This window comes from Platichthys flesus, chromosome 14, assembly GCF_949316205.1.
Source record: "Platichthys flesus chromosome 14, fPlaFle2.1, whole genome shotgun sequence".
Classification (NCBI taxonomy): Eukaryota; Metazoa; Chordata; class Actinopteri; order Pleuronectiformes; family Pleuronectidae; genus Platichthys; species Platichthys flesus.
In genome coordinates this window covers 21,325,698-21,353,519 of record NC_084958.1, presented here as the reverse complement: position 1 = coordinate 21,353,519, position 27,822 = coordinate 21,325,698, and the positions used below count along the sequence as shown (strand labels likewise).

General features: G+C 43.1%; 3 protein-coding genes across 4 annotated transcripts; all 3 read right to left on the bottom strand.

Moving 5' to 3' along the window:
- Positions 1 to 256: 256 nt before the first annotated feature.
- On the bottom strand, positions 257 to 10,382 carry ncstn (nicastrin). The gene is made up of 17 exons (XM_062403806.1): positions 10,275 to 10,382; positions 8,097 to 8,198; positions 7,337 to 7,460; positions 6,930 to 7,051; positions 6,393 to 6,538; positions 5,412 to 5,553; positions 5,167 to 5,279; positions 4,893 to 5,045; positions 4,692 to 4,796; positions 4,499 to 4,576; positions 4,194 to 4,363; positions 3,995 to 4,097; positions 3,719 to 3,817; positions 3,465 to 3,552; positions 2,957 to 3,120; positions 2,198 to 2,410; positions 257 to 1,530 (listed from the first exon to the last, which is right to left on the bottom strand). Exons 1-17 carry the CDS (start codon positions 10,330 to 10,332, stop codon positions 1,408 to 1,410), a joined length of 2,103 nt encoding a protein of 700 aa, XP_062259790.1. The 5' UTR covers positions 10,333 to 10,382; the 3' UTR covers positions 257 to 1,407.
- A 308-nt stretch (positions 10,383 to 10,690) lies between these two features.
- copa (COPI coat complex subunit alpha) lies at positions 10,691 to 21,817 on the bottom strand. The gene is made up of 30 exons (XM_062403773.1): positions 21,618 to 21,817; positions 21,159 to 21,272; positions 20,986 to 21,059; positions 20,591 to 20,671; positions 20,375 to 20,451; positions 20,084 to 20,193; positions 18,391 to 18,500; positions 17,540 to 17,639; positions 17,175 to 17,393; positions 16,868 to 17,018; positions 16,695 to 16,761; positions 16,520 to 16,595; positions 16,304 to 16,386; positions 15,951 to 16,176; positions 15,593 to 15,731; positions 15,234 to 15,396; positions 14,999 to 15,145; positions 14,640 to 14,829; positions 14,457 to 14,552; positions 14,058 to 14,146; positions 13,736 to 13,859; positions 13,377 to 13,466; positions 13,183 to 13,286; positions 12,896 to 13,042; positions 12,594 to 12,734; positions 12,323 to 12,505; positions 12,101 to 12,211; positions 11,824 to 11,985; positions 11,522 to 11,716; positions 10,691 to 11,108 (listed from the first exon to the last, which is right to left on the bottom strand). The coding sequence occupies exons 1-30, from the start codon at positions 21,655 to 21,657 to the stop codon at positions 11,049 to 11,051; spliced, it is 3,669 nt and encodes a 1,222-aa protein (XP_062259757.1). The 5' UTR covers positions 21,658 to 21,817; the 3' UTR covers positions 10,691 to 11,048.
- Positions 21,818 to 22,559: 742 nt separating this feature from the next.
- pex19 (peroxisomal biogenesis factor 19) lies at positions 22,560 to 26,857 on the bottom strand. 2 transcript variants are annotated; one of them, XM_062403866.1, is made up of 9 exons: positions 26,712 to 26,857; positions 25,544 to 25,632; positions 25,259 to 25,421; positions 25,081 to 25,166; positions 24,818 to 24,991; positions 24,567 to 24,737; positions 24,282 to 24,326; positions 24,025 to 24,153; positions 22,560 to 22,973 (listed from the first exon to the last, which is right to left on the bottom strand). In XM_062403866.1, the coding sequence occupies exons 1-8, from the start codon at positions 26,773 to 26,775 to the stop codon at positions 24,067 to 24,069; spliced, it is 879 nt and encodes a 292-aa protein (XP_062259850.1). In that variant the 5' UTR covers positions 26,776 to 26,857; the 3' UTR covers positions 22,560 to 22,973; positions 24,025 to 24,066. The 2 variants fall into 2 exon arrangements, with proteins under 2 accessions (XP_062259850.1, XP_062259849.1); XM_062403865.1 differs by having other exon boundaries at positions 22,560 to 24,153.
- Between the last annotated feature and the right edge of the window lie 965 nt (positions 26,858 to 27,822).

Genomic DNA, 27,822 nt, shown 5'->3' with positions numbered 1-27,822 from the left:
TGGCTCTCAAGCAGCAGATCATGAATCCAACTCAACTGAGTGTTAATGTGACATCTTCTGAGCTGCATTAGTGGCACATGAAAACAATCCAGTACCTTGGCTTAACTTTACCATTTTTGCTTCATGACTTATTTCTACACTACATTGTTAATTGTGGAAAACAGAAATTATTAAAATCAGCATCTCCCTCGGCTTATTCTCTGTGAAATGAGAGTATCAGTCTTGGAGTTTACCAAAATAAAATGATAAGCTGAGGCCACATTATCCTTTTATTTCCATAGAGAGGTGCTGGTTCAGTTCACGAGCTCTTCATTCAAGACAACAATCTTGATGCTTTAAGTCAAACCACCAAGAAATAAAAACTGGAAAAGAAGCAATGTTTATTTCTTCATCAAGGCATCTCAATTGGTCATCGATTCCAGCCATTACATGAACATCCATCAACACAATTAAAAAACCTCTTGCGTGTTGTCACAATTTTTCAGAAGTTAAAAAGAAACCTTGTGAGAAAACGAGTGCACAGCCAGAGTACCAACACGTGTTCAGTGTCAAAGCATCGGATGGATCCGACTGGATGATGAAGCCGATCGGTCTCGTCGGACTCTTCTCCAGACAAATATCACAAAATGTGAAATCATGTGTATTTTTATACGTGCTGGGATCGAACAATATAAATTAGTTTGACATTTTTCACCCCAGGTTCCAGAACTTATTAAAACAAAACAGCTCGCCGTACGTTTCCAGATTTTGCAAAACAAAAAAATGTGAATGTTTCTACTTGTTCACTGACTCACAAAGTGGTTTGTCATCGTTAGAACTGAGTGATATTTGAACTACATGACAGAGAAGACAGCTACAGTAGTGCACCATCGCATTCCTCATAACAAGCTCACGCACACTCTTACAAATAATCGTACACACTCACCCAGGCAGACAATTGTGGTCACATTTACATATTCACAATCATATACACACACACACAAAATAATGCTTAATGTTTAGTGTCTATCACATGACACAGTAAACAAAACATTCTCTGACAGCGAAAAGAAAAAGAAACTAAAACAAAAGAAATATAAACATCTGTTCCACTGGTCAGGGTCCTCTGGTGCCTGACCAGCGTCTTCTAACCCTGATGAGTCCAGATCCATCCAGGCCAATCTAGTCCGGTCCAGTCCCCACCTCACTCCCCGGAGGAGCGAGTCTTTAACCACGAAGTCGTCATCTAATAACCCCCCCCCCCCCCCACACCCACACCCTCCCCCAGCTGCTGTGTGTCACCTGTGTGTACCTAACTGTTGTGTGTTTTGAAGAAAATGTCCTGTCAATGTCCGATGTAAGAGTAAATGAAGAAGTTATCGTAGAAGTAGTAGTGGTCGTGGGCCTGCGTGGCCTCGGGGGCGTGGATCAGTAGGTGGCGTTGGCGGGTTCCCTCCCCGAGCTGAAGAGTATGTCGGCCTTGGCGCTGATGAAGTACGTGAGGAGGAGGGACGTCACCAAGATGCCGACACCCACACCCAACGTCAACATCTGGAGGAGGTGAAGGAAAGTTTTAATGTCACTGGTTATTATTCCACCAAAGATCCATCTATACTGAAAAGATGTATTCACGTCACAGACAACCTCTTTGTTTACCCCTACAGGAATTCATTTCGATATTTGTTTATCCACTTTCTTCAACCACTATTTCTATTACCTGCTAAATACTGGTCGGAAACATAGATTGTAAATAGAGATGGCAGACGCGTCTCCACCTCGTCCTACTATCCGGAAATTAAGCCTAAATATCTCTCACATGAAAGTTCCCATCTTGCTGATACACAGGCTTGAGTCCATTTCAGCCTGTCAATCATGAAGTTTTATAGAAAGCACTTAAACAAACATAATTCAGATAAGAAGAACCTAAAGTGACAGAAACAATCTTAGGGCAAAGTTTAATTAATGAGTAATTTGACTTTTTTAAATTTCATCCATGTCCCATCTGCTAACATGGAGGTTTATGACCTATACTGCAGCCAGCCACCAGGGGGCGATCACAACTCTTTTCCTTCACTTCACAGAACCACGAGTCTTCAATCTTTTTATACATCTGTCTATGATTGTGATACTTCAAAGTAAGAGTATCGGTCTAAAACCCGTCTGAGCTTATCTGAGTTTCTGCGTCTTTTAACCCTCAGACGGTGAAGGGCGGTCGTACCTCCAGTTCGTGACTCGCCACCAGGAAGATGCGTCCCTTGATGGGCTTCCACCGGGACTCGGCCCACGTGGAGTAATCTTTGGAGGTGAACTGCTTCAGGTCGAACGCTGGGGACACGGCTTTGGAGAGACGGGCACTGGAGCGGACGCAGTAGCCCTCCCGCTCGGTGCTGTTGGGTGGGGCCGCACCCTGAATCCACCAGTAGCTGTAAATCTGAGCGAGGAGACAAGGATTATTTATTATTTAAATTCCTACTTATAATAATAACTGAGTTACCAAATTAAATTTATTTGAATTAGTAAGTAAGTAATAAGTAAGTAATAAGTTTCTCACTTCAGACTTTGGTGTCATTTTGTTACATCTCTTATGGTTCCAGATTCTATAATCTGCAGTTTTTTATTCCAGCTAATAACATTTGAAGGGTTTAAATAATTTAGTCAGAGTTAATCTGACTTCGTCCCTTTTCAACCAAAACCATTAAATATTTATTGGTTCTAGTGACACTTTGCTTTAAATGACAACAAATTGATTATTTTGGATTTTGGTCGGTTTGTAAAAGAAAAATTCTGAAGACGTCATCTTAGATTCTGGAGCAGTTCTCCACTTCTCTTTTTTCTTATATAAATTAAGAAAATAATTAGTTAAAATTAGTTAGATGATGAAAATAATCATTAGATTTAGTCATTAACACAAAAAGTAAATCAAAAACCAATCAAAGTAAATCAATAAAACGAGAGACTCCATCAGTTTGTGTCTTACATGTTTGCTCTCCTTATCCGACTCGTCCTCTTTCTGGTTCTGGCAGTTTTCCTGGGTTATGTTGATGGTGCTGCCCGTCAGGTTGGCCAGTAGGAACTGCACCAGTATGGTCGGCTCACTGGACTGCTGGATGGCGCCGACGTACAGGTTAGGCGGTCCGTTGGCTGAGAAACAGAGGGACAGAGGACATAAATGTAATGTGTCTGGAATTTCTTTTTATTCACATCAGTTGTGACATCAGGCGACTGGTCAATTGGGGGGGGATAATCGCTGGTGTCACACTCAAAAGGAGAAAAGCACTAAATTAAACGCCTTCCAGGATTAATCCATTATATTCCACAGTGGCTGAGAAGCAAAACATGTGACAACTTGTCCAACATACTAATACACAACGTCTACTCAGAGTTGGCTCCAAACTAAATTACCTCATGTGAAAAAACAACGGCGTGGCTGCGTTTTGTTAAAACCAAAAAGTTAAAAACAGGATCAGCAGTTTTTCCCAACTTACTCAGATGACTCACGAAGTCCGAGGGGATCAGCTGCTGGAACCAGGTGTTATTTGTCCGAACGAGGAAACCGTACAGCATCTGGGTCACCTGAGACAAACGAGACAGAGACGTGTCATATTCTCTACACAGCGGAGAAAAGGGAAGGAGTCAAAGTGAAAGGAACAGATGAGATATTTAATATATAAACAGTGAGCTGTTAGAAGAGATAGAAACATGTGTATTAACCCTACACAATAAAATCCACCAGTCTTACTATCTGAGGGTCGGCCTGGATTTTGTCCAGCAGGTTTTGAGCTCCTCCCGCCTGCTTGTACAGAGCCCGAGCGACCAGGGTGGCCACCTCCGCCAGAGCCTGGAAGATGAAGGAGAAAATCTTTATGGAGCTGCAACATCTGAATAATGTTCTACAAATAACAGCATCGCAGAGAGATAAAGCGATAATGTTGCAAAACAGGTTTAAAATTAAAAAGATTTGAGACAAACAAGTAGATCAATCAATACATTGGTGATCAGAGTTAAATAGAAATACCTTTGCCCGTTCGGTGACGTGTTTCATCTTCTCCTCTGGCGTCAGATTTGGAGGATAAGACAGGTTCATGTATTCTTCATTATCATACATGCTCTCATAGAACCTGCACACAGACAACAGAAATAAATACATTTCCTCGAGGTAACGGATTCTAACGTCGTGAAATTGTAACTCTGCGGCTGAAGAAACTCAGATTTACTTGTTGGTGAACTCAGACTTGTGATCCTCGAGCACAACACCGGGGATTGAGCGAGCTCGCAGGAAACGCTGGAAGGACGAGGGCGGCAGAGGCTGAGAGAAACCGGGCTCCTCCGGGGCCACGCTCAAATTCGTAGCAGCCGCTTGCAAGTTGGCAATGAGCTCCTCCACCTGAAACAAAACAATTAAAAGAAATTCAATTTACCCTTTAGGTCATTTCTAAGCAGACTAAGTATTAATATTTGTATTTAATGATAGCTCTTATGAGAAATATGTAAGATCTCTCAAATGAACCCAGATACAAACCTCCTTGTTGACACTGTCGTTCTTCCTGGAAACAGGATCCGTGTGAAGCCAAAGTCTGGAGTCATTACGAAGTCCCACCTGTGGGGAGAAGATTCATCAAACTGACATATTCTGTATACACGAGTAAACAGAATGTACATCTCATAGGAGTGCAGGTTTATACATAGAACAGAAGTGAGTCCACAGTACACACCTGTCCAACCTCCAGGACTGAGTGAATATTGTCCAGATCCACAGCAAACTGATCGTTCTCCATCTCATACACCATCCTGGAGCTGCCGATGTAGTCGAAGGTTTCCTGAAGTCAAACAGTAAAACAAACATGAGCCAGGCCTGAAGTGAACCTACAGAAAACTAACATGTAGTGTGTTGATCAGGCACAGAAACAACGGACCCCCTGGAAGAAGGTGTAGAGGATGGTGCGGTTGGGCGGGGCCTCCTGGATGATGTCCCGCAGAGCGTGAGCGGCCGCCAGCAGGGTGACGAACCCAGAGACTGCGCTCTCTGCTCCTGGAGCGATGTCGAAGAAGAACGACCTGCTGTCCAACTGGAGAGAAGAGGAAGAGGAGGGGAAGTCCATCAAGCTGAGATCATATCTAGGTATGTTTGTATCAGAGTCCTGTGGACAGAAAGGCTCTTGAGAAGGAGAAGCTTCTTCAGGAACTCACCCTGGCTGCTGCTATGACCACACTCTCCCCCATCTTGTGGCCCTTGGCTGTGTTATTGACTGGCCTGGTGGAGCCCCACACATTATAGTCCCCCAGTGGGTCACACACCATCTCTAAGAGATGACACAGAATAAAAAAACTCATTTAGAATTGGTTAAAAACAGACTGTTGGCTGATTTAATAGGATTTTCTTCCAGACAAAGCTGCATAGCATTATTATAAAACACCACAAAATGTGTACGGACCTGGGTTGATGCTGAAGTCGGTATCACTTCTCCTCATGCAGGTGGCTGTGTCGGTGACGGCGAACATGTGGGAGTAGAGCTCCATGGCACACAGCGGGTACTGAGGAGTGCCGTTCACAGGAAGGTTATGGTCCAAGTAACACTGCGAACAGAGAGAAGCGCACACGTCTTTGTGAGTGTTTGTTTCTAAAGCTTCCTGGAAAAGTGTTTGTGTAAACCTCCTGACAAACTAACAGAAAAACAAGCAAACCAAAAAACTCCATGGCTGAAGTAATGATTGGGTCTCGCTCCCTGCTCCTGGTCACTTTGGCCACAGAAACAAACGACTACCATGGGAGTAAATGTATCATTGTGACACAGCAGCCGCTTTAGGGATCCAGCCCTTTCCCTCGTCCACCCTGCCATGGAGGCAGAGACGAGCCCTAAAGTTTCCAACTCGCACAAATAAACCACAACACGACGACAACCTCTGAACTAAAGAGCAGAGTCACAGACCCCGTCCTTCACAAAGCAGTATGGAGGATTTTCTAGAGGCGGCTTTAAAAGCACAGTCCACATTATCAGTGATGTGGAACTGAAAGCTGAGATAAAGAACTGGTCACGTGGAGCTCAGCGGCTCTGGTGAAAATATTCAGCCCACGGAGGAGAAGAGAAACCACAGGCCGACTCACAGACGAGGACGACATCTACATCCTGTGTAACATGACCTGAGGGTTCCTGTCACACACAGTGGAGGAAAAGCAGCAGATGATTTGTGGAGTTCAGATAAATGATCTCGACACAATGTGCCACAACACGCCCGACATGAAGGTGATCTTCAGAGCAGCTGAAACAGCTTCCCTGGCATCATTCCAACACTCGACCGCCTCTGACCTCAGATCAGATTCTGCTGCTGACCAACATGAACAGTGGCCTGCATATAAGTACCAATAAGTACAAGCGGGATAAAGAGAAAATACTGTATCTGCTGTCGTTGTTTACCTGTCGTATGACCTGAGTGTCGTTGTCGTCCTTGAGAGAGAAGATGGGGAAATCAAACTCCTCGTAGGACAGCCCGTTTCCCAGAGGGTTCCACACGGTCGCATTACAATTAGCCAGCGCTGGATCGTAGGTCTCTGAATAAACACCTGAGGAGAACACAGAGGAAACCTCAGCAACAGTTACACCATTGTGTACTGTCGTGTACACAAATAATCAACACCATGGTAATGCATATACAGGGTCTATAAAAAGAAAGTGCACTATCTGGTATTTTCTATCGTGTGCATGAAACAAACAGATCCTGACACAATCTATAAAGCTTTGGAAGAAACATGAAAATGAGGCCATAAATCTTTCCTGTGGGACAAACATGTTAAACTGGTTCACAATGCTACGTTTCACATGACAGTAAATCTGAAACGACCACAGCGTGTGACTTCAATCACTGTGCCCTCTGGTGGATCATAAAACTGAAATATATCCCTGTGACTTGTGTGATACCGAAGGACGTGTCAAGGCACGAAGGTATCCACCCACCTGTGTTCTCGTTGGGACAGGTGGTGTGCGGGGAGAAGGCCTCCCCCAGGTTTGTGTTCGGCGCCACAACGGCAACGCCTGCCACCCTCCTGGAGGAGCTCTTCAGCTTCATCATGATGGATCTGTCGGGCAGACAGACGACACAGATGAGACGGGTACACGTACAGGTCAAGTTCACGTCCTCAAGGTCAGACGGCTCGAGTTTTCCTAATCTCCTGCACATTAGTGTAACTGACAATTTCACACCCGACTGGGTTTTACGATATTTATCATTTCAAATAGTGAAATATACCAAGTGCCATAGATTTTACAAATTTTTTATGAGTCTTTAAAAGATTCTGTGTGTCAGTGTGGAACAGGAGACAGACAGGGAACCCCGTCCACAGGGTGAGACTGGTTAAATTTACCTGGTGAAGAGCGGGGACTCCAGGATGACAATGTAAGGGGGATTGGGACCTGAGCTCAGGACCCAGTCCAGCTTCTCCTCCGACTCCAGCACATGAAGCACGCCCACATTACCCGACAAGGAGGCTGAAATCAGACATAGGAAGCGAGACATCAACGCTTGTGGGAGGTGGAACAGACGTGTCAGATAAAAAAAACACCTTAAGAATCTAAAATATCATATTGATCCTCAGGGGTAAGAGGGTTTCATTACCGTTGTTCCAGCCAAGAATAGAAATATATGGAAACCCAGGGAATAAGAATGAATAGGGATATAATATCAAAGAGGTTTGTTAAAAATATGTGATTTGTATGTAGAAAGAAATTAAATATGTATATGAAAAATATATACAACAGCAAACAAAGTAAATTGTTGTCTAATGAAGACGAGCAGGAATTATCTGTTGTGACGCTCTGTGGTGGATCTCAGTGAAATTAGTCTGAAGGTGAATATCTGTCAGTGAGTTGGTTCATTCCTTCCTGACTCTCAAAGCCACAGGACTTGATTTGTTGGACTGCCTGAAGCAACCACAAAGAAACCCCTTCAAAAAATGTGTTTTAAATTCACAGTGGAGAAACGTTTTACTAAAAAAGGTGTGTGAAAGATGCTCAGAGGGCTTTGAGGACACACACAGAACATTCAAGAGACTATGACCAACACTTAGTCAGCTTCATGTTGGAGACTCATCGTGATGAGGAACAGAAACCGTGAAGGTTACTCACACTGGCAGCCGATTTGATGCGTTGCGTTGAGCAGTCGCACACACGAGACAGTGTAATTGAGATTCACATAAATCTTCTTGTCCACAGAACTACAGCCGACACCTGTGAAGACGAAAAGTCACTTTAACAGCTGCACAAGATGAACCGTTTGACATTCAGGGAAAAATCAATGTAATACGAGGTTAAAACTGGAATCTTTGCCTGAAATTAGCAGAATTTATCTGTTTACAAAACCACAAGTGAAGTTGTATCTTTATCTCTCACTCGTAACAACACACATTTTGTAATATCTGGATCAGACCTGGTTTATGTGGATTTCTTTCCTGATTTAAAGAGGAGACAATGGCTTTAAACCAGTGGACCTGATTTACAGCCTCGGTGCAAAGCTGACGTGTCACATTGATATCTGACCTCCATTACCTCCAGGTTTATGGTTTTGTGCCAGAGCGTGACCTTTGACCTCCCAGTGAAGAAGAGAAAGAGAAATGACTCTGACCTGACTTGATTATCAGTTTGAAAAATCCTTTTAACACTCGGCTGCTGCTGTAACTCGTATTTAATGGTGTGTTATAATGTGTAAAACATTTTTCTGACAGTTTCTAAATACATTAAAAATTAAGATTTTATGATCATAACATAAATGAATAAAATCTAAATTGGGAATTAGGAAACCAGAAGAGTGAGATCTCTGGATCAAGTTCCAACACACACATCAGAGAACCACCTGCATATATCACATAAAACATTATACAGTTGTCCAGGGGGCCTTTTGTAGACTTTCAGCAGGTTATGATTTTGTCTACATTTGTCTGTTCAGCAGGATTTCACACGTACTAGACTAATTTCAAGGAAACTTTGATTTAGGATTTGGTGCAGGACCAGAACGAATCCATTCCATTTTGGACCAGAACAGAATCCAGGGGGTGGAGCGAGGTTTGCAACATTTCTGTTCATTTCTCTGGGAGTAACTCATGGATCTTGAGGAAAAACTTTGATAATTTTTAGAGAACTGACATACATGAGTGTGTACAAATAAAAAAATCTGGATCTAGTGACTTTCAATGTGCTTTTATAAAAGGGGACATTCTGAGGCAAGTCGTTCAAATGAGCTACACCTCAACCAGGAGAAACTTTAAAATGGTGCCTACTTATTAAAGTTTCAGTAATGTTATTTCAATCATATAATACACGATATACAACTTACTAAAAGGGGGCCATTCTGCACAACTTTACACTAAAACACAGTTGTTATGTACTTCAAGTCAAACCTTGAATTCAGGACTTATACTTGCAGTGTATTACTGTTATTTGTTGGCAGGTAGTAGAAGCTAGTTCTTCCTTTACTGGCTATTGAAATATTTAAGTTTCTTCACAACTTGGAACCAAATACATTTCACTGACTGTATGAAAACTAGTTCTGATCACAGTATTGAAGTTACAGCTGCCTGTTCCAAACGAATAAACCAACCTACCGAGATAAGTTAATGTTTAATAGTCCCACGATGGGGAAACGTGCAATATTATAGTGTAAGGAATATAGAAAATATAGATGAATGGAATATAAACAGTGTAAAAACTAGAATCATATGTGCATTGTGAGAATATGTGCAGTGTCTGGACTGCACATGAACCATTGTGTTAAGTCAAATTGTTAGTGTGACGAATTCACCAGGACTACACAAAGACGTGGGGGGGCGACTTTCCTGGAGTATATCCTGGAATGTGAGTTTCCAAATAATCTATATTTACATTATAAACCGTGTAAATGTAGGTTTCATTGGGAGCAGTGTAATCCTGAGCAGAGCCCCGAGCGGCGGCGGCGGGGGAATCACGAGCAGTCACGCTGATGGTGAGTTGACCTCATCCGGGAGGAACAGACACACACAACTCACCGGAAAGAACCAACAACCAGAAACACACAATAAATTCCCGAGCTGCCGCTGGATTATAAACGTGTTGAGATTCGTGACAGCGGAGAACTCCATTGAGAAATTGAGCTTTCTTTTTAAAACCCGGCAATGGAGATTAAAGCCAGGAACCGGGGGGCTAGCCTAGCATCCGGCTAGCACAAAGAAGTCCCTGATGCTAGCCTCTAGACACACACACAGACACACACTTAGCTCGGTAACACACAAACAACACGCACACGACCGAAAACACAGTTTAGACACAACTTACCCACGAAAAAACAACAAACTAGCAGATGAATAATCCACTTGTTCGAGAGCGGATCCATCTTCCTGGTTTTTAAAAGCAAGAGGAACACAACAGGAAGTGTCGACACGAGAAACGTCCGGGTTCAGCAGTTTGGTTCCGCAGCTGTGACGTCAAGATGGCACCTTTTGGATTTCTTTAGCTTTAACTGGATTAAGGTTTAAAATCAACACCTGTGAGAAATAGCTGAATCCACCCAGCTCAGTTCACCTCCATGATTTTATTTCCACTCTCTTCTCCTCCCTGGTGAGAACTTTCTATTACCCTGTATCTCCTTTATACCCACACATTAAACTCACTTGCCTCCTCCAGCCTATCAGCCTCAAAGTAACCACACTGGTAATCCACACCACATCAAAGAAAAACCTCAGAGACACTCATTTCCGTTTCACAAACAGGAATTCATTTTTTTATTTCCCCTCCAGAATACACAGAACAGCACCGCTCACTCACGTCGAGTCAATCCTCTCGTGCAGGTCAGAAGAGAGACGGCGGTTATGTTTACAGGTTTAATAAAGCCACAGCACGGAGACGATGCCGAGAAGAACAAAAAGCTTTTTTTCTGCAGAAAGGATGGTGCATGGAATTAAGATAGTTGAAAGGGGTTTAAAAGGTTTTCACATCACCGTGAGGAAACATATATATCTCTGCTTTATTTCGTCATGTTGATTAACTATTGTTTCTACAGAGTAAGTGTGGATGTGTGTTGCTGAGCAGGTTCCTCGTCACCGTGTCCTCTCAACGGAACTGAAGAGGACTCACGCGCAGACCGATCACATCCTTACCGATCTCTGTCACCTAGAAAATAGAATAGCGTACAGGTTAGACAATATGAAAAAAGTTATATCTACCAATCAGGTATCCTCCTATAAGATACATGTCTGCAATTGAAAACAGTTTAAACTCAATCTTTACAAGTTTATGTTTTGGAGACACTGTCAGATGTGTAAATTAAATGATGTGTTTATAATCGAGACAATAGCACTGGACAAGTACTGGACTACATTACATGAATAGGTAAAGTTGTATTGGATTTCATTTGACTGTCCAGATGTACCTAATAAAGTGGACAATGAGTGTAGGCTTTCATAATATAGTTCTTTAATAAGGTTTCTCTCCATCTTGACTGATTGTAGATGATGCTCACAAAGTCAACTGGGTTTCTCCTAATTTGAAAAACCCTTTTAGGTTGAATGTTGGTGTCGATGTACCTGTGTGACCCTGCAGATCTGGCCTTTGTATGGGGGACAGTAGCAGGCCCCCGACAGAGGACACTTCTCAACAGGACGTCCACGGTACAGGGGGACAAAAGATGCAGCGCACAGGTCAAACGGATTGTGGGGGTCGTAGTTCAACTGGTGGGCATCTGTCAGGGTCTTCTCGCACGCAGCCAAAATCTTGCGGGTCTGAACAGCAGGGAGAGATTAAACATTATGATGGAAGATTACAAAACAGTGTTGTGCTCTATGTAAAACTTAAAACTCTTTGCTTCTGTGGATGTCGCACAACCGACCTGCTGCGCCACATCTGGCTTCGGCCCCAGCTCCAGCAGGCGGCGTGCAAAGCTAGCAGCTGTTTTGAAGTTACGCAGTTTGAAGAAGAGGTTCAGTGCCGTGCGCAGCACCAGCACCATGTGGACGGGCTGGAGGTTACAGTGGGTGAAGTAAGCAGCCATCTGGAAGGAAAAAAACAAACTTGGTATTGGACCGAAACAAATGCAACACACTCAAACCAAAACCTGTCAAAATATGTTATTGTCTTTCTCCACCAGCTCTGACTCAGATTCTTACCTCACACAGCCTCTTCTGCTGCTCCAAAGTGTCTTTCGGCAGCTTCTTCCTCTCGGTCTCCATAGTCAGACCCACGATGTACTCTCTGCAAATTGTGATCAGCTGTTGAGCCTGAAACACAGAGAAGACCAATGCACATTTATTAAAGTCATTCTCGTGCTGTAAGTGCAGCCGACAGCTGCAGGCATCTGGACTGAACTGAAAAGTTGGTCTGGTACTCACCTCGGCAATCTCCTGCTTGTTATCGACCACCAGCAGAGGAACCGACAACAGGATGACTCTGAAGCGCTCAACAGCTTCCTCAAAGCGCCCGGAAGTGGTCAGCTGGTAGCACTGCTGCAGGCGGGAGATGAGGTCCGAGAGGCGCAGGCCCACAGCAGGCAGGCCTTGCTTTGCACCACAGTCCTAAAAAATAGACAATTAGTATATTTGCTTATTAGATACACTGAAGGAGTACGTCCTCCCCCACAGGCAAACATCTAATCAGCTGTACCTTCCAGTTCCTCTGGGGTTGACTGCGCAGGCAGGGCAGAGAGGGAAGCCCCAAGTAACAGTTGCGGCCTCTGGACAGCGTTTGCATGAACAGCGACTTGTATGGGCCAAAGTTCACAACTCCAACCTGGTCGTGGAGCAGCTGTTGTCGAGAGGAGAGAAGAGTTAGTGTCAGTATGAAGTTTAACTATAAACTTATATCCAGTCAGTGGCCTTACCTCAGGCACAAATATATACTTGTATATTTAAAGAAGTATTACAAGACAAAAGCAAAAGATCTGATATAATATATTGTGAACATACTCTCATGGCTGTTTCGAAAGAGGCAGCTAGGATGTGATCCACTGGCAGCTGGGAGTTGTTGCACCAAATCTGGGTCGGACTCATGCCCTTGGTTGGCGGCACAAAGAAGCCGTCTTCTGCTCCTCCACCTCCACCAGCTGGCATGTCCTGATGTTTGGAAACAAAAGAACGTCAACACTGGTATGAAGATTCAGAAGTTCAGCAGCATGTTTTATTTCTTAGCAGTTCTATTAGCGTTTGTCTTGTTTCTAGAGTTAACCCTGTTTGAGTGATGAGGCTCCTCTCACCAGCTCTGGAGGAAGGTCCAGGTCCTCCTCCACCTCCCAGCCTCCTCCTTCCTCTTTCACAACTCCATCCTCCCCTAATCCTTCCTGGGCATCCATGAAGCCATCTGAGATAGAGAGAGAGCAATGGAGGAAATAATTAACTGGACAATTACCCACTGACAGGTCCAGTTGAAATCATTTTTTGTTGAATTTACCTTCATCCAGCTGAAGTTCGGCATCCTCTCCCCAGCCCTCGCCTCCTGCAGCCTCCATGTCCTGATCGGCAGCCATCTGACCTGCCTTCCCTACAACAGAAAAATAAACACTGTCCTCACCCTGTACAAGTCAACTGCCACAAGTTTCCACAACTTCCATTCATGATGCTCCTTTTTATTTTTGACTAATCTCACTGTTGTGTATTGGGGAGGTAGTTAACTGAAACCTGTCACAACTCATCAGTTCTCTTTATAAAAAGGACGATAGTTGCTGTTGATACAGGCGTGCATATAGAAAAGTGTGGTGAATATATGCAGTGTATCTATATTTTCATCTGTCAAGGCTGAGGATGTCTCACCTTTCGCCGAAATGGCTCCCTCAAAGAAGCCCTTTGATACAGTGAGCAGAGGCCAGTTGGTGTCCAGAGGGTTGATGGGTGGAGGAGGCTGCAGCAGCTGTGCATTGGGATCAACCTCAGGCACCTACAACACAAAATCCACTGTCATTACATAACCATAATTATGTATTAATACAACATGAGATATTCAGGGGCTGTGGTGAGCAACTGAAACTGTGAAATGTAACAAATATTGTGTTCAACTGAAAAAATCCTATTGCATGCATTACTTCAGACAGCATGATATGGGCATGAAACTACAGAGAATGTTTTCCCAACGCACCGTCTCCTTTTCTGGGTCAAAGCTCTCCTTCAGTGATTCAGCTTCTTCATCCAGCCCATGGGTGGCTGCAGTCAGGTAAGCAAGAGACTCTGCACCATAACAAAATGCACAAAATCAGGGTTGGCTCCTTGTTTCATAGTTACAAATACCAAAAATGAGATTTTGAAGCAGTACTGAAAGGTAAGCACATTTTTGATGTGGCAAACTATTTATTTCTTATTTTTATTATAGATTTAATAAAAATTTGAAACACAAGCATGAGAACAGGGTTCTTGTCATTGGTCTGATGGCCTTTCAGAAAACACCGGGTTGGACAGAGAGAAGCAGATAAATCAAGATTCAATGCACAAGATTATGCGAGGATCAAAATGGAGGGAATCAAGTTAGTGGTGAACTCACTCTGTCCACAGTTCTTCAGGATGCGGACCCTCTCACTGACGTCTCCCAGGTACAGCGCCGCCTGGTAGTGACCGCTCATGTCCTTTCTGATCTCAGCTACACATGAAGAGAACACGGATATCAGCGACACTGTAACATATACACAGAGACTCGAAATCCATTCCCACCGTCTCCATCACTCACCGATCTTCATCATCTTGCGCAGCTTGGCCAGGTTGCCGGTGATGAGGTACAGGAAGGTGAGCTTGTCAAAGTTCTTGGTTCTCTGGTAGCACATTTCCACGACCTGGTGGTGACCCTGCAGCAGCGCTGCCTCGCCCAGACGCTCCCAACAGTTGCGATCATCCAGGGCCTTGGCGGCCTCCAACGCCACCTGCAGGTATGGAGTAAAAAAAATGGATGAAGAAAGCTAAGAGTAAAGGGAGAACACAAACTTAGAGAGTAACGATATTATTAAAGAACTAATTTTGGCTTGTCGATGCGCATGTGATTAAAAGAAAAAGGTTTGTCCTGAGCAGACGGTTTGTCTCGCAGTAACCCACCTCAATGTTTCCACACTCCAGAGCCAAACTAAATCGTGTCTTCTCATCTTTGACAAAGTGCAGCGCCACCTCAGGGTAGCCCTTCTTCTGCAGGTAGGCAATGATGGACTGACCCACCAGCTTGGCGTTACGCACCATGTGGAGCACCTGGACAAACCATATTAGAATTGAATCAGAACCAGTACACATTTGAACACACATATTTTCACACCAACAACCATCAGCACAGACCCACCTCATCATATTTGCGGTTGACCAGGGCCAGTTTGAAGCGGTACTCTGTGGGGTCAATGGTGAGGACGCGTGGTCGACACTCCCTGTCCAGGCAGTAAACGCTGTTGCCTCTCACACGGGTCACGTAGATGGGCAGGTCCAGAGTCCTGATGATGCCATGATCACTGCAGGAACAGGAAAATACAAAAATGTTACAACATATAAAACATCTGCTGCTTCTTCTCAAGATTACACAGTAAACATTTGCATTCTGGCTTATTCATTTACAGCTCCTGTCAATCTGGTGCTAACTAGACAAGATTATTTTCTTCTACATTTCTAACTCATAGCGTGACAACAGCATTTCTCCACAGCACGCACCCAGAGGTGAGGGCATATTTGATGTGGTTGGAGGTGGTGTAGATGAAGACTCCGCTCTCATCCCAGGCTCCACTCTTCACTCGGATGTTCTCGTGAATGTTGCAAAGACTTTCCCACTTACGGTTGCAGATCATGATCGCTGCAGGATGAAAATATTTTTTATTAAATTTATAAATCTTCAGAGATGATCAGCTTTTGAAATCTGTTTGCCAACTGAGATCTGGCTTCAGTTGTCATTGTCTGAACAGGTCTCATATCTCAGTGAGCTAGAAATGTTCCAGAGGCTCTGATAAAGATGTTGTGTCTCTCTGATAAGTTTCCCTGTCTGTACGTGCTGGTAAGCATCTCATCTACTCACCGTGTTTAGCGAGTAGAGCCACGTGGCTGGTGTCGGCGCTCCACACCACATACTTGACCTTGGCAATCTTGACGGTGGCCAGAGAGCGTTTCTGCTGCACGTCGAACAGAGTGACGCCATCGGCATCGCGCAGCAGCAGCGAGCCCGTCCCTGCGTAGAAGATTTCCTCGCAGCTTTGAACCTGGACCTTCTTCACAATTTCATTCTTCAGGTTCTTAATCAGAAGCTGCAAAGGAGGGAGAATAAATATTAGAAAACAGGAAAAAATGGTACGAAATTAAAGTTTTGCAGCCTGAATAAATTCAAGTTTTAATAAAAAAGTGCTACAGCTGTAAACCTGTGACTGGACTTACAGAGTGCATTCGATCCAGGACTGCAAATCGGTTCCTAGCCACCCAGACAGCTGTCAGACCAGACGACCTCTTCCCCTCCGGTGCTAAGAAGAGACAGAATTTATGTGACTTTACTCTGAATTTCATCCACATCCTGAATGACGAATAAATGACTGTGACAAGTTGAAATTTGGAGAAAAACTGGTATAAAATGTCTCATTAAATATGTTTCATTACCATCAGGGTTCTGAGCATCACTTTCTTTGGGAATGGAGTACAGGTCATATGTGCTGTTCTCCAGGTTGGTCGCCCTCTGCAGGAGGTACAAGGTATTACATTAAACAAATGGACCTACGCATATGAACCTCTATGTAAGTAAGTGATTAGTGTGTTTTGATTGACAGGTATTTACATTGCAGAGCAGGACAGCATTCTCAGCTGGGTTGTAAGACATGCTGAACACTGGGAACTTAGACCCACTGGGACAAAATACATAAAACACAACATGTTAGAAAACACTTAGACAAAAACTCAGAAGGAGAGTGATGGTTTCACTGGATGTGAGAAACACTAGAGACCAGCTACCTGCGCAGCTGCATGACAGCAGTGTCCTTGCTGCTGTTGAAGTCGAGCTGGCGGAGGAAACGATCCTTGACGTAGTACAGCATGTTGCCGTGCACGGCGTAGGCTGGACGCTCGCGCTCCAGCTTGAACACAATCATTCCGCTGTCATGACCTAAAGGACACAAAAACAGACCCTGTTTGAGTGGAATGTCCACTTCTGCTAACCTTTTGCTCTTAATGAACAGTGTCTTTATAATACTATCAGTAAATATATATTTTTTCTTTAGAATGCCAAGTTTGTGATTTGTAGACCAGTGTCACCACTCACCAGCAGCAAACAGGTTGAGGTTTGGGTGAGCACCCAGCACCCAGAAGCGATCATGGTCCCGACGGAAGGTCTGCACTCCGGTCCTCTTGGACATGTCCCACACCCTGATGCTCTTGTCCTCAGAGTTGGACAGGATGAGCTCCTGACGCGGGTGGAAGACGGCACAGGACACATTGTTGTAGTGGCCGCGGCATGTATCCAGCTCCCATGCCTTGGATTCTGGACCGGGAGATACAGAGACATCAGAAAATATAAAGGATGTTAAGTAAGACATCTTTATATGTTTGCCGTTGTAATGGATACAAGGCAGACATTTGTTAGAGGATGTCAACTAGTGTCTTAAAGTCTTGTGTAACAACACTCACCGTTCATTCTCCAGATCTTGACCTGCCTGTCGTCAGCTCCAGACACAATGAGAGGCATGGTGGGGTGGAAGGCTGCCCAGTTGACTCCCCTGTCGTGGCCCTGAACACAAACACACAATCTCAACTCACAAAAATCCATCACCAGTGCTGGCAATCAATCTGAAAACTTAACTGTCCTCTCTGGGAGAACATTATATTATTGTCCTGTAAACATTGTTATTTTCAAATCTATTGAAAAATATTAATGTTTATTAAATGTAAGGAAAATGTACAGTATAGAACCTCATCCCTTTTCCACTTCTTGTGGAAAGATGGAAGTGAGTCTGTGCTTGGTTGTGTCACATGTCCCCATTGCTTTCAACTATTTAAATCCAGACCTGGCAATGAATTTTAGTTTCCTTAGGCTGTTCATTCCTTGACCTTGTAGAGTAAAAGCTCAGGACTCACAAACCCACAGAAAACCGTGTGTGTAATTAAGAGAACTGCCCATTTCAAATAAATGAATCCCAGTTCATGATATTTTCCGCAAACTGGACTGAAACTTTGAAGCCAGTGGCCAATTGGAAAATGTCTTTACACTTCTCACTTGTTTCTCTTCGCCTTTTCAATGGAAAGGATTAATTTAATGTTTTTTTAATGCAGCTTCAGGCAGAAGATTTTTACAATAAAATTCTTCCACAAGACCATAAATTACATCATCCATGAGCATTTATTGTCAAAAATAAATTAATTTTAAGAGGTTTTCCACTGAGCACAAATTTCCATTGCTCACCTGTCAAGGTTAAAGATTCACTCAAATGACAACATCTCTGGGTGAAGTCACTAAAACACATGTGAAAGTTTCTGCTCACCTCAAGGACATGCTTGACAACAGCATCGGAGGCACCGAACAAGTCGACACCAGAGAGGCCACGCACGTCCGTCTCCACAGCACCAGGAGACAGGTTCTTCTTCCTCAGACCTGGAACCAACATTCAGAGCACCACGTGCAAGGGGGGAGGGGCATATTAATTTTACACAGGGAAAAACACAAAGAGACAATACAAGTCAACAAAGCAATCAAATATGGAAAATTATCATGGAAGCAGTGAAAATACAGGAGGGTGATTTTAAAAAGGAAGGAAAACTGTTGGACTGCTGAACACACACAGGGCGGAAAAACACCAACACAGCTTCTGCTTTCTCAATCCCCGCCAACTTGGGCCTGGGAACAATCATAGCTGGAGCAGTAATGCTGATTGGGTTAATGAATCACTGGCACACAGAAGAAAAATCACACAATTACTCGTGATTGATTGGATAGAAGATCAAGATTCACTGATTACCTCCCAGGAACAAATTGGATCGGGGTGAAAAAAGATTGAGAAAACACAGCTTGCATTCATGATTCCTGCCGTTAAATCAAAGTGGTGAACAGACAGCTCAACAGCAGGGAGAAAGGACACTGGGGGGGGACGAATGACACTAGGAACCCATGTGCAGGTGTGGATGTTTCCAGGGAGAGCATGGGATAAGGAGGACGCAAGGAGTGCACGTGGACTTGGCTGATGGGGTGGGGTTGGGTGGGTGGTAGCTGCCGTTGTAAAGGCGTGCTCTGACGGGGCGATGGATGTCAGAAATATGAGTTTGGCGATTAGAGGCTCGTGCATGTATCTGTCAGGATGCTTGAGTCACATGCAGAGTTAGACTAAAGCTAACAATTAGGATAGAAGTTGATAACAATACGGTGAATAAGAAATATAAAAATTATATATATATTTTATATTTCATGTTATGTTTTTCGTAGCAGAGCCAGTTGTGCATCGAGTGCCAGGAGAAGTCGAGCAATTTAACATCAGTACCAAGTTTAAGTCTGTAAAAGATGCACTTGCAAACCAGTTAGTAACGATGGTGGTTATTTTTCTTTGATGCAATGTAAAACGAGTAGTAAAAACAAAAGCAGAGTTTCCGATAATGCAAGTATGACATTAAAGGGACTGTTCATTCAAAGCTAAATGGAGGCTGCTCCCAGAACACGGGTGGTTAAGCATGAAAACTGTACATCCTGCTATGATGCCATGTGATGTAGTTCATAAAAATGGCATAGAGGGATGCAATCATGCTCAATGATAGAAAATGTAAAGCAAAGAAATGCCAGGAGGTCAGGAGACAGTTACAGATCCACATTGTGATGCCAGCAAGTTAATGGTTTGGTGAGTGAGTAGACAAGCACACAAAAGGGCAAGAAACAAGAAGCAAGAAACATCAAGAACAAAAACATCAGAGCATGCAGAGTACCAGAAACACTTCTCCCATTTTCTATAAGTGACTCTTTTTTTAAATACATATTCCACATGTCCCTGTCTGTCCTGAAAGGAGAAGTTTTTCTGCAAATAGCCCACAGAGACTCGTCCTCTACAAGTATGAGAGGCAGAAGAAGGTGGTCCAGGACTTGATATTCGTCCTGTTCCAGCTTCTTCTGTTTCCTCCCCACCACTCGCCCGCCCCACCCCTCTTCCAAAACCCAGCCCGCCATCCTCTTGTCCACTGTCCCACAGCTCTCACCGGAGATATCCCACACTCGCACGGTCTGGTCCAGACTGGCTGAAACCACCAGGTCTTCGGATGGATGGAACTGGGCGCACATCACATAGTGATTATGGCCGGTCAGCACACTGTGGATAAAAAAAGACAAGGTTTTAGAACTGAAACATATGAATGCAAAAGAAATGTATAAATGTCATGAATAGCTCTGCTGACGTACTCTACAATGAAGTGTCACATGTAAACTTACAAAATATCTAAAGTACTTATTATTCTATGACCTTTTTAATGACTAGTTATAGGAATTCTTACCAGACACAGGTCCTGGACTGCCAGTTCCAGATGCGGATAGTCTGGTCATCCGAGGCACTTAGAATCCAGGGGTAATCCTACAGAAAGGGAAATAGTTTTATTAATCAAATCATTGAAGATTGATTTTTTTTACATGAGCAACAAGATATTGTGTCTGTCACCCTGGCTCCTCGAAAGGGGAAAGAAACATGTATTTAAATAGAAAGAATAACCTACATGGTGGAAGAAGGTGGTCCTGATGTAGTCCAGGTGTCCAAGGAGGGTGAAGAGGCAGCGCCTCAGCTTGTAGTTCCAAACCTGGTCAAAGCAGGAATATGTAGTCAGTACATAACAATTCTAAAGAAAAGTAATGTGATAGATGTGTGAATCCAAGATGTAGCCTCCCTTAGTTATTACATTATTATTACGTCTGGTCACTATTTATGTTTATCATTTGTTTGGCTATGACTTAATGATTGAATTAAAAAATTTGAGCTTTTAAAGCTGTAAGTGAGCTTGTTTTGGACCATACACATTCTTTACACTGAATAATAAACAACATTTTGGTGCAGATGGACTTCACAGAAAAACACATGTATGTTAACAGTTATTCCTGGTGACAGCAGCCTCACCTTGATCTTGTAATCGTCTCCTCCAGACACAAACAGAGGCTGCTGTTTGTGGAAATCAATTCCTCTGACGGGCCCTGTGGGAGAAGACACGTCAGTGAAATCACTCATCTCATCAAAACTCACAGGCTGGATTTATTTGATAGATATGAATTCCTCAGTGATCTTCTTTTTACCATCGTGCTCATCAAACTTGTCGATCAGGGTGCACATCCGATAGTCCCACAGCTGGATGACTCCGTTGTGCAAACTTGCCAGAACCCATGGCCTTTTGGGATGGAAACTCAGACCTGCGATGTAAAACATGTGATCTTTAGCATCACTTATACACAGAACAGCAGAGAGAGAACATTACTGTTCCCGATGACAAGCAAGGGAACCATCTTAACTAGTGTCAAGTTAGGCTAAATACAACAGTTAGCTAGGCTATACAGCTAAAGACATGTCCGGGTGCTGTCAACATGTCAACACATCAACACAAGGCGTGTTATTGAATCACTACCTAGAGAAAATAGTCTTTTAAAAGAACAACACGTTCCCATTTACAGGTTAAAGTTAATAAACAACTGAGCCTGGATAAACGACAGTTAGCTACCGTTAGCTGCTATGCTAACTACAGCTGGTGACGTGCTCACCTTTAACACGGGCCGACTTCGTCTCGAACTTGGTCAACATGGTCCCGAGGCGGCTGCGGGTTTAACTCTCCGTTAGAAAAATATGGATCCACACGAACGTGGGTGAGGTTTGTCCAGGACGAGGTGAAGTCAAGCGGCCCCGTCGCCTTCAACCGTTGAGCCGATCCTGCTCCGTCTTCCTCTGCTTCCTGACACGTAGCCCGTTCTGTCTTCCGGTTTGTGAACAATAAAGTTGTGAAGTTGAGAGACGAGTGACGCAGAAAGCTCCACGCCGGCTGAGCATAGAAACACAACACATAGACAGGAGCCCTACAGGGGAATACAGCTGATAATACATCTATAAGCAAATATTTCTATATTTACATTCTATACCTATATCTATTATTTATAATGAATTGACATTTTTCTTTAGGTATATCTATATTTAAGATATATATGTTTTATTTTTTATTTTATATTATTTTATTTGATATTTTGCGCTTGTAATATTCTGAGCATTGCAACAATAGAGCTGTGACCCAAGCATTTCATTGCCAGCGACTGCTTTATGAAATTGTTGTGCATTGACAATTAACTCTTTAATCTTTAATCTTGACAAGACTATTGAAAGTCATGTATCTACAGGTTACTAAAGCTGTCCCACGACTTTGTCTATTTACAGGTGGTTCTGGAGCTTCCAGTCAATATTCAAGAATATTTTTTGTCATTCCAAAACATGACATTGTTCATGAGAGGGAATGATATGAAGACTAAACTGGGACTGGGACTGTGATCATAGGTGAACACGCTGGTTCTTATTGGACAATGCACGGTGGAGTTAAATAATATTTCCTGTTTCTTTCGCTGCTCAGTTCCTAATAATAACATTCTAAACCCAAGGCCAAAGACAAGAGATGTGTGTGTGTGTTGACTCACGTCCACTGACAATAATTCACAACAGAATTTAATTTGATATATCATTTTATTTTATATATTTACAAAACAAAGTCAAATAACAGGCTGAATTTGTGAACCGTTGCTTTGGGGATTGTTTGTGTCAGCCCTGAGAGCTGAATAGGTCCCACACCCCCCCACACGCCTCTTCATAATGAAAACCACAGGCCTCCACAGCAGCCTCCCCACTGTTTAATGTACATCTGATCACTCCTCAGTGCACGGCTGGCTGAATCCTTTCACAGTAGTTCCCCCTTTTATGATTCAGTTATTGACAAGCTGATGGTCGTGTGCGTTCTCGACCTCTCTGTAGTGACAGCGGTAAACTTTTGTCCTCTGGTGAAAAGTGGCCTCTGGACTGAACAAACCCACCAGCCACAGCTGCAATGTGTCAACAGGCTGTCGATGCCCTTAACAGTGCATCTGCAGAAATTAAAGAGATGATCATTTGATTTTTATAACAAAGCCGGTCAGTTTTTCAGCAAAAATCATTCTTTAACTGTATGTGGAGGGAAAAGAGGACATGCACAGTGGTGGTAAACACTCCTGAACACCACTCAGGTGTTTCTCTTTCATATCAGGGACCCCATACCAAAGAAAACCCCACTCTGCACATTAAAAACACTGGGAAACACAAGGGAAGCACTTTGCACAGTAACTCTACACTATAATCATCACTGTAACCACAGCAAAGGCATCCGGGAATCAACATCTCAATCATTTCAAACCATTACCAGGAATTGGGGACAAATATTCAGAGGGTTGTTAAATTAGTCGGCTGAAAGTGCGGCAAACTTCTCATGGGGGGTTTGATCCTCTCTAGTGATTTCAGTTCTTTAAATAATTAACAAATATACAGTTATTTTTCCGCACCACTTCACATGTTAATAAATTGTTAACTCGTTAATTCAAATCCTGCACAGCCTGAAGAGAGATTAAAGTGTGTTACCAAGCTAAATTAAATATCAATGAATTCGACTAACTTGGTGTAAACCTATGACAGTAGTTCACACTACTTTAAAACTATCATCTGAAGTGCACGGCTGAATGGATTCATTTTTTCTATGCAACCAAATTAATATCTTAAAGTCTTTCTGCAAAGGCACAGCTTAAACCCGCCTTGTGGTTAGATCGATTTTACCATGAGTTTAAACTGTTTGTAAAAACTATATAGAAAGACAGGCAGTGGTATTTCGTTTTTAAAGGAACGCAGTTAAAATGCACTATGAAGGAAATGTAGCAGCCGATGAGGAACTAATGTGGAGATGTTAAAATGTTCTCAGTTGTGTGGTCCTGGAGAAGAAAGTGTGTTGTGAGCAGCGTTGGTTCTCGTGTGTCCTCCCGATGTTGCTGCGATCCACACACCTTCTACTTGAGGGAGCAGAGTCGACAGTCGGGTCACACTCCTGCCTGACCTTTGTGTTACACTCGGTCATCCCTTCTTTGTTGCTGACACACACACACACAGACTGACCCTTTGGCACCAGTGCTTCTGATGGACAGCACCACCACATCTTCACATGATGGAGCACTGCTCTGCCGCCCCGGCCCCGGCTACTCCGGGGAGGACGAGTGACTCCATGTCAAAGTTAAATCCAGGAGGCTGGAGGGGAAAAGGAAGAGGAAGAACACACTCATGTCTTAATATACATTGTAGTCATACAAAACAATGAAGTCATATTAACAAAACACATGCACTGTTAGTGTTGACCTAGAGAAGTGGAAACTCACCGCATCACCTGCCAGTTCCTTGGGTGGTTGGCCCAGGTCTTGCAGCTGTAAAAAAAAAACAAATGTATATTATGTATGATGCATTTTAAAGTCTATTCACAAGAAGTTAAGATCAGTAAAACAGATTGTTATCCATGCCACTCCCATTAAATAAAGGTATCTTCATAATGCAAGTATCTGTTACTAAAATGGTCAAATGCAGATTCACAATGTAAATATTCAAAAAGCACAAGGCTAAAGACCCTGTAATAAACCCCAGAGACAGATTTAATTTTCCTTCTCTACCTTTTGCATCATGTCCATGATGCTCTCAAACGATCCATCTTTATCCTCCACCCCCTCTTCCTCCTTCTCAAACCGCTTGCAGATTTCTCCCATAATTGTGGCCTGCTGCTCATAGCGCTGGTAGTCCTCTGGACTCAGGCTCGGCTTGTTGGCTTCCAGCCACTCTGGGTACTGCGAGGTTGAGAGAAGGTTATAACATCACTGACAGGGACAAAAAGGAAATGCTAACGGCTATTCACACGAAGGATTACCTTGCTAGTGATCTCTTTGAGAGATGGATAAAGCACATCCTTAGAGAGGAGATTTTGCATGATGGACTGCATGATGGGCAGAATGTTTCCATCTTCACTGCCTCCTTCGTTACTCTCTTCCAATCCAAGGCCTTCCAGAGCTTTTACAAGATCGTCTCCAGCCAGTCCTGTTGACTACAGGTGAACAAATACAACATGGTTGGAAACTGTATTAAATGATGACACTGAACAGTTTCATACAATTCTAACCCACTTTGACCCACCTGCAGGTTGTCTGCATTTTTGGCCAGGCCACGGAGGGTGTCTTTAAGACAAGAGGTGAATTCTTGTTGGGAGGCCGTGTCAACGCCTAAACAAAATACACAGGAAGAATTTAGAAGATGTGCTGTAAATAGGAGACATATCAAAAACCTAAAAAACAATTCAAACTGAAGACCTTACCAACTTTGCCTGCAGCCTCGGACAGTTTGTGGAAGTGCTGCAGTAGCTCTGGCTCCTCCTGGGCCAGCTCACTCATGGCCTTCTCCCACTCATCCTTGGCTTGAGATGCCATTTCTCCCTCAAAGAGAGTCTCGAAGAGCTTGCAGTCCTCGAGGAGGGGGGGCTGCACAGGGAAACAGTCCACATTAATTCACAAGCAGTAACTCAATGACAAGTGCAATCCAATCAAGGGAGAAGAACTAGTCAGAGAAAAGCAAGAATGTGATGTTTTAGTTTTACACCGACCTTCTCTGCACCACTTTTAGCTGAGGCGGACGCAGCTGCAGGTTCAGGGGCCGGGGGGGCCGGTGTCTTGTCAAAGTCATCCAAAGCACCTGAAAGACAAAGACACAACATTAGATCTATGACGATCACTAGCAATACAACCAAGTTATTCAGTACATTTTTGTATATAATAATAATTTATAATTAATGTAATTATACATGTTTATTTAGAGCTATTGCACATGTGTGTGTATCAGTTATTGCACATGTGTATGTATAGTTATGGCACATGTGTGTGTATCCGTTATTGCACATGTGTGTTTATCAGTTATTTCACATGTGTGTGTATAGTTATTGCACATGGGTGTGTATCAGTTATTGCACATGTGTATGTATATTTAAGGCACATGTGTGTGTATCAGTTATTGCACGTGTGTTTATCAGTTATTTCACATGTGTGTGTATAGTTATTGCACATGGGTGTGTATCAGTTACTGCACATGTGTATGTATAGTTAATGCAAATGTGTGTGTATCAGTTATTGCACATGGGTGTGTATCAGTTACTGCACATGTGTATGTATAGTTAATGCAAATGTGTGTGTATCAGTTATTGCACATGGGTGTGTATCAGTTATTGCACATGTGTATGCATAGTTATTGCACATGTGTAGAGTTGTTATGTGTGTAAAGTGTTTTTCCCATTTTTCCAAACAAAGTGCAAACAGGCAGTTAGAACGATGTGGGGGGGGTCGTTGGTCACGAGTTGACTGCATGTTGACACACACACACACACAAACAAAGCTCGTCAGCACAAACAAGAGCCCAGAAACACTCGTTGTGTTTTATTGTTCCTGACAAACTGTGTGTGTCATCCTCTTCATTAAACTCAAGGGCAACGTCACCGTGTTGTAACCGCTGTGTCTGGATCTGGATCGACTCTAAGTTCACTAACATCATTAACACAAAGCAGTTAACACAACAACACCTGCAACGTGCACTAGTCTGTGGTTATTGGCGATATGCTGGTGAATAACTGGGACAGAAGCCAGAGGTCCCAGCGAGCACACGAGCTAACCTCCCAGGCAAAGAGGGAGACACGGGGGAACCAGAGCCACAGAGACCGGCACTAACCCGGGACAACCCGGACTAGTGTCGGCTACACCTAGAGAGTGACTGTCGTGTCTTACTGTCCAGCAGATCGTCCAGTTCGGTGTCGTGTCCAGCGGGGGACTCTCCTGCTCCGGACGCCATGATGTTCTCCAAACACAATCTGTTTCCGTAAAGTGAAGAAAAATGTCGCAGACAACTGTCCTGGAGCAGTGTGGACTAACCAACCGGCGAACTCCTATTGGATGTTGGTCCCAGATCTCCGCCCATTTACCAAGTATTGGCCAATCACAACCTTGTGTGTGAAATAAGGCGGGTTCAACGCTATGACAGACAGAGAAAGCGGCCAATGGAAGCGACGCCGACACGTTTTCGTCGGACTTTCTAATTATTTGAGTATTGAACCAAAATGGCGCCGGTGAGATTTTTCCATATTGAACATGAACAGTGTGTTTCCTGAATAATAAACAGTTTGCGAGGAAAACAAATGAAAAATAACTTTTTTATCTAAAAGCAAATAAACAATAGGCAGATGTTCGGGTCCTCCGGATGTAGATCTGCTCTGTGACCTTTAAACACTTTGGAAACCAACTATTATCATATGAAAACACAACAGTTCAATTAAATCCGCACAAAACTATAATAATTATTATAAAAACAATAATAAGAGGAATAAGAATTTAATTCAATTCAAACCAAACAACAATACAAACACAATGTGAAAACATAGGCCTCACAGAACAACCCATTATAAAGTGAAAATAATAATAAAACAAATTCTTCTGGCTATGTTGTCCATAAAGTTTCAGAGGAGATAAAATGTTCATAATGCTTTTTTGTTGTTGATAAATTATATATATATAAAAGAAATGACCATGAAGAAACTCATTGGCCACATCAATTGTATTAATGTCACAAAATAGGACCACATCTTCCATGATGAGGACCAGGACTTTATGTGTGTCCAGAACTAACTAAAGCAGATTTGAGTCCAAAAGTCACTTTGATGAGTAGAAGTGTAGAATCTGTGACAAAATGACTCATGCAGGAAAAACATAGGGTATAAAACAGTGAATACATTTATTGCATCAGTGTAACATTTTATTAGGGAACACAAATCTGTTAAATTCAAAACGTAAAACCTTCACTTTAAAACTGGCTCTATCTAGTGGCGGTGGTAAAAATCCCAAA

Excerpts from the sequence above, each read along its gene's own strand:
- ncstn (XM_062403806.1), bottom strand. The coding sequence starts at position 10,332 with ATGGATCCGCTCTCGAACAAGTGGATTATTCATCTGCTAGTTTGTTGT. Across the intron at positions 4,364-4,498 it reads ACGACAGTGTCAACAAGGAG|GTGGAGGAGCTCATTGCCAA; the intron begins GTTTGTATCTGG and ends GTTTTGTTTCAG. Across the intron at positions 3,121-3,464 it reads GGACTTCGTGAGTCATCTGA|CCAACGGACCGCCTAACCTG; the intron begins GTAAGTTGGGAA and ends TCTGTTTCTCAG.
- copa (XM_062403773.1), bottom strand. The coding sequence starts at position 21,657 with ATGTTGACCAAGTTCGAGACGAAGTCGGCCCGTGTTAAAG. Across the intron at positions 17,640-18,390 it reads TTGTCAAGCATGTCCTTGAG|GGCCACGACAGGGGAGTCAA; the intron begins GTGAGCAGAAAC and ends GTTTGTGTTCAG. Across the intron at positions 16,762-16,867 it reads GCTGTCATGCAGCTGCGCAG|TGGGTCTAAGTTCCCAGTGT; the intron begins GTAGCTGGTCTC and ends ATTTTGTCCCAG.
- pex19 (XM_062403865.1), bottom strand. The coding sequence starts at position 26,775 with ATGGCGTCCGGAGCAGGAGAGTCCCCCGCTGGACACGACACCGAACTG. Across the intron at positions 24,738-24,817 it reads TCAAAGAGATCACTAGCAAG|TACCCAGAGTGGCTGGAAGC; the intron begins GTAATCCTTCGT and ends TCAACCTCGCAG. Across the intron at positions 24,327-24,566 it reads TCATGGACATGATGCAAAAG|CTGCAAGACCTGGGCCAACC; the intron begins GTAGAGAAGGAA and ends TTTTTTTTACAG.